Source organism: Aphis gossypii, chromosome 1 (genome assembly GCF_020184175.1).
Source record: "Aphis gossypii isolate Hap1 chromosome 1, ASM2018417v2, whole genome shotgun sequence".
NCBI lineage: Eukaryota > Metazoa > Arthropoda > Insecta > Hemiptera > Aphididae > Aphis > Aphis gossypii.
In genome coordinates this window covers 12,940,600-12,952,099 of record NC_065530.1, presented here as the reverse complement: position 1 = coordinate 12,952,099, position 11,500 = coordinate 12,940,600, and the positions used below count along the sequence as shown (strand labels likewise).

The 11,500-nt window shown below is 26.9% G+C and overlaps 2 protein-coding genes and 1 long non-coding RNA gene across 3 annotated transcripts; 1 reads left to right on the top strand and 2 right to left on the bottom strand.

Moving 5' to 3' along the window:
- The first annotated feature begins 141 nt into the window (after nt 1-141).
- LOC114132836 (transmembrane emp24 domain-containing protein bai-like) lies at nt 142-2,368 on the top strand. The gene is made up of 2 exons (XM_027998424.2): nt 142-496; nt 1,555-2,368. Exon 2 carries the CDS (start codon nt 1,596-1,598, stop codon nt 2,148-2,150), a length of 555 nt encoding a protein of 184 aa, XP_027854225.2. The 5' UTR covers nt 142-496; nt 1,555-1,595; the 3' UTR covers nt 2,151-2,368.
- Nucleotides 2,369-3,915: 1,547 nt separating this feature from the next.
- Nucleotides 3,916-8,266, bottom strand: LOC114132848 (activating signal cointegrator 1 complex subunit 2). Its single transcript, XM_027998435.2, has 12 exons — nt 8,047-8,266; nt 6,770-6,921; nt 6,521-6,707; nt 6,265-6,462; nt 5,978-6,195; nt 5,735-5,896; nt 5,527-5,661; nt 5,352-5,451; nt 5,181-5,279; nt 4,963-5,117; nt 4,467-4,852; nt 3,916-4,402 (listed from the first exon to the last, which is right to left on the bottom strand). Exons 1-12 carry the CDS (start codon nt 8,056-8,058, stop codon nt 4,251-4,253), a joined length of 1,956 nt encoding a protein of 651 aa, XP_027854236.1. The 5' UTR covers nt 8,059-8,266; the 3' UTR covers nt 3,916-4,250.
- A 1,127-nt stretch (nt 8,267-9,393) lies between these two features.
- On the bottom strand, nt 9,394-10,801 carry LOC126549462 (uncharacterized). The gene is made up of 2 exons (XR_007603577.1): nt 9,519-10,801; nt 9,394-9,452 (listed from the first exon to the last, which is right to left on the bottom strand). It is a non-coding gene; the product is annotated as an uncharacterized LOC126549462 (long non-coding RNA).
- Between the last annotated feature and the right edge of the window lie 699 nt (nt 10,802-11,500).

Below are 11,500 nucleotides of genomic sequence, written 5' to 3'. Positions count from 1 at the left end.
AAAACTGTGATAAAGTCACAAAATCGGAATCGATGTTATTATATCTAAATAGTAAATATCTTTAACCATGGTTTGTATTTTATTAACATCGACGTCAACAAAACTGTTGTACCTGAAACTGTAAACATCATCAAAAATATTTTGTGATAACACTGATGCAATATTATGCTTATGTGTAACTCTGGGTGTCTGTGTACGGTTACGTCTGTACTCTCTACACGAGTTACAACTCACCGAATCACAACTATGATTAGCATAATTTAAGATATTATTATACATATTTTTATACTACTCACTAATAAAATAATTTCGTATTCGAGTATGACACTATGTCAATAAACCGGACGTATTTGTTGGTTTTACGTTACATCTGAAATCGAGTTTATTTTCAAATACACGAAAAAATGATTACCACCATCCATACGAAAATACAATAGCCGAGCACAACAAATACAATTGAAGAACAAATCATTTTAAGCAGATAACGAATTTTAAGGTAAAATGTATTTTTAATATATGTTATTCATTGTTTATCATTCAACTGTTTAAGAGCTTATGACATGGTTGACCGTCTGTTGACACTTGACACCCTTTATGCCGTAAGCTTCATGCATTTTTAATCATTATAAATGGTCAGTCATCTCTAAAGTTAATAGGGCTCTGGTCATCTTAAATACATATGGCTATGATTCACCTGTTAGGTTAGTTAATCAAAACTATCATTTAGGTTTTTTAATACAAATTATATATATATATTTTAATTAAACTGTGTATGTATATTTATAATATTTTATAGGTACTATGATACTCTAATATATAGGTTAGGTTTTAATTATTATCTTGATATTATTTTCTTGTTCTACCTTAAAATTCACTTAATGCAGATATTGTATGTCTCACTTAAAATACCATTTGTACCTATTTATTTATTGTTTAATTAACATTTTATTTATCTTTTAAACTAATGAATCCCACTAAGCCAGTATTTATTTAAAAGTTCTTACGAAAAATATTTCTAACAATGACCGAGAAAAGGCTCAATTGACTGTCCTCAGTAAATGTAAACAAATATGAAAAATATCCGAAAACATCTTAGAAATCTTTTATATCTAATCTATTGAGCAAATAATCAATGACCATGTAGGTATTTTCAATTATTTCAAATTGCTTATAAGATAAATTTATATTGATTAAGACCGTATCCAGACATTTTTTTCGAGGAGTGTCTTAAGGGTCTAGACCCCTTGGACCCCCTTATATACAGCCGCCTTGATAAGGAATCTCATATTACAGTCTCAAGATGTTTGATTGATAGAAAAAATTCCCAATCAAAATTCAGAATCCTGACTACTCTATGATTACAGACACCAAAGATAGTTTAGATTTAAATTTATATAGATTATATCTTTATAAATAGTTAAAGCTTTATACATTCTTTTAATTATAATTATAATATTATTTTGTTATGAATCTGTTTAAATATATTATTTCTATAAAATTGCAAAATTCTATCATCCTGTACATATTACATAATTATTATTTTGGTTTTTACAGAGTTCAATAATAAAATCAAGTGGTTCTATTCATCTATAAATATGGATGTTAAATTGAGTTTAATCCTAATGCTATCATTTCCATTTGTTACACCAATCCGTTGGCTTATGCATCCAAATACACAAAAATGTTTACGTGAAGAACTCAGACAAAATGTATTGGTAAAAGGTGATTATGAGATTGCACCAATTGAAGGTCAGTTTATGGATTATATAGTTAGAGATTCTAAAGGACACATCTTGGCAAATAAACAAGACATTACTAAAGGGAAGTTTACGTTTAGTACTGAAAATTATGATATGTTTGAAATTTGCTTTAATTCCCGTGTACCTGGATATCAAAGAGGAACTTTGCAGGAGGTTTCATTAAACATTAAAACTGGCGTTGAGGCTAAAACATATGAGGGACTTGGAGAGGTGGCTAAATTGAAACCTTTGGAATTAGATTTGAAAATGTTGGAAGATTTATCGTCATCTATTGTCCAAGATTTTTCTGATATGAAGCACCGTGCCGAAGAAATGCGAAATACAAATGAATCAACAAGCAGAAGAGTCATTGGTTCAGTATGTTCAGCATTCTTTGTTTATTCGGATTAAGTGTATGGCAGATCTTATACTTAAGGAGATATTTTAAAGCTAAGAAACTCATTGAGTAGTATTAATGGATGTCTATTAAAATTTTGTTTTTCTTTTACAGTCTTACATTAAAATATATAATATCAATTGTAATTGGAAGTTAAATTGTCTTACCTAATTTATTTTATTTTCTATGAAATTATATATTTACACATTTTAATAAAAAAATCAATACATTATGTTTTATTATTTTTATAGAAGTTGTATAAATAAATAATTATTTCATTTTTGGAGGTTAAATAGTAGATTCCCAATGAATAGCTTAACATTATATCTGCAGTGGCAAATGCTGACCACAATGAATGAACACGCTCATTTATAAACATTATAACTTATTATACATTTATACATGATATAGCCAAATATTAATAGTACACTTTATTGAAAAACATAACTGATTGAGCATTGAGGATGCCCTGGAAAGTTAAGACAAACAGTCCCTTGTCAGCTAGTAGTACAGTTTTATGAATAGCTGGTAACCAGTCAATTCATTCTATTTTTTAAAAATAACAGAATAAAATAGATTATTTTTAACATACAATAGTAAATCTATGTAATATTGTAACAGTAATACCAAGTCAATACATGCCGATAAAACCATAATATAAATAAAATTGTAATATCTGTTGGCTATCTAAGTCCTAAGCCCAAGTTTTGATGTAATAGATATTTAAATATTTTTAACAATTAATATTGTTTGATTTTGATTAAGTACGTACTTCAGAATTTAACATAATACTTTAATACTACTAAAATATTAGGTACTTACTAAATAAATTAGTATTTATTTGATATTTATTTACTTACATAAAGCATGTTTATAAGTAATCTAAAGTACTTTTCAAATTTCTGTTATTGATCATAATTAATAATTATGTTAAAATGTATGATAAATAAATTTATTTATCATTATTAATTACCAATTTCACTCAGTGATCAGGATCAATGATACATTTAACTATTTATGTGTAACATCAAATAGAGGATCAATATAGTATGTTTTATTATTTTTCTTTATGCTAAATATATTTATTCAACAAACAACACTCAAAAAAAATATTTGTAAGTGTTTAAATAAACAACAATTCAAATTTTTATTATTTAAAGATATCAAGTTGTAAACTAATATGCAGTCTATTGCCTTTTTTTATGTACTATCTTACTATAATTGTGAGTATAGTATACATCATACAAATCTTTTTTGTTCTACAATATAGCAGGTATATCAGAAACCATTAATATTATTGTATTGTGTATTATTTCAAACTACTATATTTAACAATTAATATATATTTTAGTTTTCATAAATAAATAAATATATCTCCTGATATAAAATCAATGACATGATAAATGACAAAAGATTTTTTTTTTTTTGATTTATTAGTGATGTATTAGATTAAATTACTTTAACTAGCATGTAAAGTGTAGAAGATAATTAGCAATGTCATAAAATGCTTGCAAAAGCGTATTATATCATATTATTAACTAAAAAATCATCCATTAAATTATATAGCTATAAATAATAATTAATAAATTTATGATTATTATATATTATAATATAATACTTATTTTATCTATAAACTGATTATTAATATTTTACTTCATTACTATTAATAAAATAATTACCGAAAATTTGTATGTATAAGTAGTAAAGAAATAGGCGCATTTAACCTAACCTCGCATAGATGACTTCATGGATTTAAGAAAATAAATTTCAAACCGTAAAAAACTTAACTACTTCATATTTTAATTCCTGATACAACCTTATAACATGACAACGATACACATATAACAATGTTAAATAAATAAAAAGTTTTAATTATCTGTGATTTTCGTACATGTTTGTGTGACTCCTCTGGTCCTCCCCACCAATACTTTCAAGGTTCTACTGAACATACAATAAAATATATTTTTCAAACATCTATAAGTGAATGTTTTCAAAAAAAAAATTTTAGAATAAAATTAAAATAGAAGTCAGATATTAGTAAAAATATCTTATATTACAAATTACATTTAATAAGTATAAGTATTTTTATAAGAAAATATAAGAAATATAAAGCATCAAAACATTCCTTTTTGTTGTTTATATCTTGCAGCGTTTCTTCTATTATGATTCCCACGGAATGCTTTGTTCTCATTTTTTCTCTGCCTGTCCAACTCAACATTTGATCCAGATGGGGTAGCTGACGAAGAAGCAGCTGCTTGTGGTTTACCTTACATAATAAGACATGTTTACAAAAAATGTTGAGTTTTTTGTTTTTACTGGCAAATACTTACTTCGATTGGATCTATTAGATTGCTTTGCAGCATATCTTCTAGCTTGTCGTTCTCTAACTTCTTCAGGGTTTTCACAGAATGGTTGAAAATTTAATGGTTGTTGCGGTTCATCATCTGAAGATTCTTCTTCTACCAATTCAGTTACAGATTTTTTCTCCATTAAAACCCTTGGTACAACATCTGGTCTTCTCTTTTCATTTTCATCTGCTGGTTCTGGTATGACATATTCAACTTCATCATATGTGTCATCATATTCATCGTTATAATATGACTCTAATTCAGCACATGTTATTTCAGTGAAATTATAATTTTCATAAAATGTTCGCATTTCATTCCGGAAAGATTTATCATCTAAGACCGCCTTAAGTTTTTTAAGTTTCTTATTTCTTAATAAAAATAAAAATAAAACATAATATTATTATATATTAATTATTGTCTATCAATAAATATCAGGTTATATTTTATTCCTTGAAAGAATAAAGCCTACCCAGCTTACCCTTTAACTGAAGGATCAAAACCAGTAGCATTATCCTCATACTCTGAGATCAAAGGAAGATTTAAGTCGTATTGAGTAAGTTCCGCAGGAAGACAATTTTCCAAGACCATATTTATAACTTTTTCAGAATCCATTTCATAATATTCTAAACATTTCTACACAACAATAAAACATTAATCATAAGTAAATATTATAATTAAAAATATAAATTAACTAACCTGAATAAATCCATCTCCTAAATGGGGTAATAAATCTTTAACATTATTTATAAGGGACTGTAATTTTGCATTTTCTATATTTGAACTACTGGATTGTAACTTGAAATATAAATTTATAATTATTATCTTGATTAATATAAAATAAAAAAAAAAACTTGATAAAATAATTACCTCTAACTGTTGCTCTTCTAATTCTTTTTGTTCTAATTCAGTATATGGTTTATTAATTAATTCTAATGATTTTAATAAATAATCAAATCTTGTCGAGTCTCTAAAAATGTATTTATTTTTTTTTTTTTTTGTTAAAATATTTTCAAATAAAATATGAACCATTCAAAAATCTTACATTTCTTTGTTAAATTGTTGACATTTCTTTATATCTTTAATTAAATTATACACAACATTATAATCATTGATAAATTCATTGTATGCTAATAGTTCACTAATAACTTCTAAATATTCTTCTACTGCATTTTCCGATCTTAAAAAAAATAATTACCTAATATAAAACTTTTGGTTTTTAGAAACATAAATTATTTAAGATATATATTTACTTTTTTGTAGTTTGGATAGATATATGATTTAAACATTGTCGAACACACTTCACAAGTAATAATCTTGATGCATGTAGCTTTTCTTGGAATTTTTCCAATTTATTCATAGCAATCACTTTCTTATAAATTAGAGGTTTTATACTATGATAGAAAGAAGCTATTCTAAACAAATATTATAAAAAAACATATAACTTAGAAGTTGATTATAAATATTTAATTAGGTTTTATATTTTTCATACATACTTAAGATGTAATTTCTCTTGATAGAAAAAACTAGAGGCTATTGGATAAATTTCCAAAAAATTTGAAATACTATATGATGTGTCTAATAAAAAATTAATTATGTCTTCAATCATACAAAGATTTGCTTCTTCTATGTTAGTAGAAGTTTCATTACTTTGATATCTGTGATTACCATACTCAATGTCTAATTCGATTTTATCTTGAAATTGACTTAAACACTAGCAATTGTATTATTTAAAATGTTTAATACCAATATTGCATTTAATTTGTTATTTCATGTAACTCACTTTAATTGTAAATTGAATAGAGCTTTTTAAATTTTCTTTGTATAACCTTTGACAAGTAAATAGTTCCTTGAATATTATTTCTAATTCCTTTTTATATAATTGACCATAAATTGAACAAATATCAAACAGCATGGGAATAGTTATAATATTATTATTACATAATAAGCCCCACATATAATGAGGTGACATATAATTCTCCTAATAAAATAAAATAAAAATAATTATAAATTGTCTAAAATACACTGTGAAAAATTACTTCATTTTCAGAGGATGTAGTTAGACGCTTAAATAATTTATATGCAAAATAATCAATTTCATTATAAATTTTTAAAATATCACTATCTTCTGGAAGTTGATCCATTAAGTGAGGAGGAGCAGCTTCTTGAAAAAATGTACATAATCCCATAGTAGCTTGTTTATTAAAAACAACTGTAGACCAAAATCTAAAATATTAAATTAATATTAATAATGAATTTGAATATGTATTAATTATAAAAATATTTACTCTTTGAATGATAAATTTAGAAGAATTTTAAAGTCTTTAACTAAATACTTCATCTGTTCTATCCAACATTCTTTTTGATCCGAAGTATTGGTAATAGATTTTAATGGATGAATATATCTCAAAAATTGTCTTTTTATAGCCAACTTTTTATCCTAAATATTTTAATTCAAAACATATAAAATTATTATGGTATTTAATGTTTCATTATTGTAACAAAATATTTAGTTTTATTCTTAATTAATTTTAAAATTACTATCGATGATTTTTAATATGCTTGTATATTCCTTAATTATTTTACACACACTGTAAAAAATTCCAGTATTTTAATTATTGTTATTATTTCTATTTTATTTACCTAAAAGTACTAAGAAGACATTATACCTATACATATTTTACAACATAAACAATTTATGTTGATAACTCTATTTTTATTTTCACAGATAACATGTGATGGCACAATATTTAATACTTGTTTAAAAAAAAAAAATAGGCATTAGCTAACGTTTGATATTGGAAAAAATAAATAACAATAATTAAATTTCAAAAATTGGTAAAGTAAAATTGAAAAAAATCAATAACATAAATACCTAAAATACAATTTTAAGGTAAGAATATTAACTAGAGTATCATATAGGGTATTTCATACATACATTTTAAAATTAATTTATAATATCAGATTACCTATATGATATTAATAAAAGCCTATAAGATGCAAAATCACTATATTATTGAAAATTTAAACAAAAAATGGATTTTTATGAATGCATATTTGCTATGTATAATCTATACAAGTATTATTAAACATTAGTAGGAATAGTGTGTAATACAAATTAAAACTATATAGTATATACTATACAAATCTTTAAATATTAGGTATATGAAAAATAATACTAATAACTAAAAATACTTGTACACTCAAGTCAAAAACAATAATTATAATAGTAACTATAAACTTTCATAAAGCTCTTAATATTTTAAGATTAAATTAGATAAAGTTATGATAATTGGGTAAGATGATAACTAAAAAACTAATATAAAATTAGTTATACTACATATTCCAACATAAATAAAATATTAATTAAATAATAAACTTAAAATTGAGTTAAATTTCATAATAAAAACTGAAATTAGCAATATATTAGTCTCTAATAGATGCATATAAAAATTAAAAGTTTATATAAGTACATGTAAAAACCATTCAATTACAAAGACAACATTATAAGGTTATAATATTTATAATGATATTAATATTAAATAATAGTATTTCAAAATTTTACTTCGACAGCCATATTGAGGTGTAAGTATTGCTTTGACAACTGTGATGAAATGCAATTTTTAATACTTTATAATATAGTAATTTATTTCACAGTCTAATATTTTAGATCTTTATAACTAGTATTTATTATAGAATAAAGAAACTTAGTAAGAAACATGAAATTACTGAACGTAAACTAAAAAAAATTTAAAATAAATCTCACGATTAAAATTTAAACACTTATTATCAATTATTATATACTCATGCCACATTCTGTGCTCATGCTATCAAAGGTGTTATCATAGCCATCATAGTATCATTAGTTATAGAATACATGATTTAAGTTTAAGTAGGTACCTAGTAATTTTAGTATACCCTCGAAAAATCCTTAGCTGTAGAATGGACAATTCTAACCTGCCTCTGATCATATACTATTATACTAATATGAGTATGATATTTAATCTGGGGCCAAGCTAAACCATCAACATTTGAGGGTTATAAGCATAGACATAATAATAATAATATTATTATGTCTATGGTTATAATTAATGGAGTCCCTTGATTTTTATGTATATAAAAAATACACATTTTTAAGTGTTTCAATTCTATACATAACGATTTACTAATCCTAATAGTTAACAAAGTAGCAATTCGTCATTAAGAAAAATGTTTTTGACAATTCAACTAAAATTAAAAATATCTCTCACATCATCACTCATCGATTAGATACCATTCTCAACAACCCACGTAGAAGACTTGAAAGAAAATGGCTAAGAAACGCCTTTTTATAAATACTAAAAAAAAAAAAACGGCTCCCCTCTGTGCTCATTTTAATTAAGATATACTATTGTTAAACAGTAATTCGCATCCGGGCCACCTAAGAGAGGCGGCCTCCCTCAAATCATTTAAACTAACCTATTACACCTTTATACCATTTACTTAGTAATTAGTATGCTATATTTGCTATATTTTGTATATAAGTATTGTAATTTAAGCTTTTTCATAAAAAAAAATATATATAAGTACACATATGCATTTGAATTTTGAAATTCAAATTTTTACAAAATTACATACTTATTTTAAAGATGTACCTATGTTAACTAATTTGCTATGCATCAAAAACTTAAGACATTATTCGTGAGGACTTTTAATATTAAATACTAATATTGAATTATTATACATTTTATTAAATGCAATAATATTTAATATTTATTTTAAGATTATATAGTATTATGTCTATATAGTATAATATAGGATATATTTATACTATAATACTATATGAATATGAATCTATTTTTACTGTTTTACTATCTCGGCTGTACTTTTTTTATAGTATTTAGTAAGTAAATCCCAAAAAATAAGCCAACTATTTTTTATAGGATTTAGTAATTTTTTTATTCGTATGGCAACAATAACACAGTAACATACCTATAAATAAAACAAGATAAAATAAATAAAAAGTATACAATGTATACATGATATTAATAACAGTACATTATAATAATATAGTATTCAGTCAAATCTAGATTTCTATGTCCAAGTCCCTTATCCATTCAAATGCTTCTTTCGTAACTTCATTAATGCCATTAATGCCCAACTCAAACCTTCTATTCGGGCATTCGTCTGTAATATGTCTCATATTATTCTGGCTGCCATTTCCACAATCACACTCTGGGCTGTCCTTTAATTTCCATTTGAACATCATATGTCCACACCAGCTTCCGTGTCCAGTTCTTAATCGGTTAAGAATTACCCGTTCTCGCCGTGTGCCCGTGTGTAGCATTGTGTAACGGCGGCGGCTTCACGCTTGTGGGTGAATATTATACGGCACGGTACAACACGCCGGAGGACCACAACAGGCGATTCTTTGCGGAGGACGCGATATACCGTCACGTAGACGGGCCGAGAAACATGGCCACTGTTCCGGCCGCGGATTTGCGGGCTGTTGGAGAACGCGGCGGCACCGGAGACCGACCGGCCACGACGAGTTTCCAGTCCGTAGAAACGGTCCGGTGCCCGTCTGACCGGTCACTGGTCATGGCGACGACCATAGACAAGAATACCAACGACGGAGAGGTTCACAATCTTTTGTGGTTGAGTCCACCGTGGTCGCTTCCGTGGTAATCGCGAAACGTGCTGTCGCCGAGCCGCAGACGAAAGGTTGGGCGTGGAAGACCAGACCTCGAACGAAAATCACCTGTATGTCGGCTTTTTGACGGCCTCGGTAAGTAATAGGAACACCTTCGAAAAACATTCACCCGTTACGGTACAAGTTTTGAGGGTGCTGATCAAACGAGGAGTCGACCGGAATCGAAAGCCGACCTAGTACGGGTTTGTCGTATTTGAGAACGCAGAGTCCGTCGATGGGGCGCTTAGCCGATCAGCCGATTGTATTGTGCAAAGGCGACCGAGTGAACGTGAGCCGTTCTAAAAAATGCCGACGATGACGTGACGTGTCAAGAACGTGCCAAATGCGATAGATTTTTTTGTTACAAAAATTATACGTGATGTGCTCTGTACGCTAATAAAAACTCGACTGAATGTTCCATCGTTGTTATTTATTGAAACTATGGTGAAATACCTAATTATTATAAAACAATATTATACCACAGATTAAATAAAACCATACTAGCCAACAATGATCGCTCAAAACATTCAAAACGTTATTATCTTCCTTTGACGACCAACGGAACTTATGAATCCTCTGTGTATTTTATCAATTTAAACATAGCTAAATTAAATTAAGTACTGACTTGAATCATGAACTAAGATTTATGATTAGTTCATGTTTGAATTAAATCTGACCGTAGTGACTTGTAAGTTACACCATTTTTAATAGATAATATTCCCGAAAATCATCTGTGAAATCATTGGAGGGCGTTAAATATATCAGTATATGACTACACAATAAAATATAGTTTAGGCCATAAAATAAATGTCGATATTTATATAAATAGCCACAACACGAACCATTAAAGATAAGCATTGGATTTTGTCATTATTATTTTCGTTATAATCCCAAGAAACAGAACGTACTATTGGTACTATTGAATACCATTATAATTGTGTACAAAATATAAATATGTGTTTAATGAATAATGTTTATTGGCAATAATCACGACGGACTTTGAACTTTGAAGGCCCTACTCCCTATGGTTTATTGCGACATTTTTATTTTGTTTAGTTTTGACTTTTGACGAATATTCTTATTTCTCATAGTCATGCACTCATGCGACTTACACTCGCACTCCAAGTTTATTATTTTTACTATAGTTTTGGGGTATTATTGATATCATTTTTGTAAATTCATTTGTAATTAATAAAAAACTTAATGACACAAAATTGAGTGTTCTACAATTTTGAAGAGCAGTAGTCCAAGGATAAATTACACAAGGTTTATGAATGACAAATTTATAATATTGAACTTAGTAACCACTCCATGTTCTAACTAGATTCTAGAGTCTTACTCTATTAAG

Bases quoted from the DNA above. Each gene is read 5' to 3' on its own strand.
- LOC114132836 (XM_027998424.2), top strand. From the start codon at position 1,596: ATGGATGTTAAATTGAGTTTAATCCTAATGCTATCATTTCCATTTGTT.
- LOC114132848 (XM_027998435.2), bottom strand. The intron at 6,708-6,769 runs GTAAATATTTTT...TTAATATTTTAG, and splicing joins CTAAATTTATCATTCAAAGA to ATTTTGGTCTACAGTTGTTT. The intron at 6,463-6,520 runs GTAATTTTTCAC...TTATTTTATTAG, and splicing joins CTACATCCTCTGAAAATGAA to GAGAATTATATGTCACCTCA.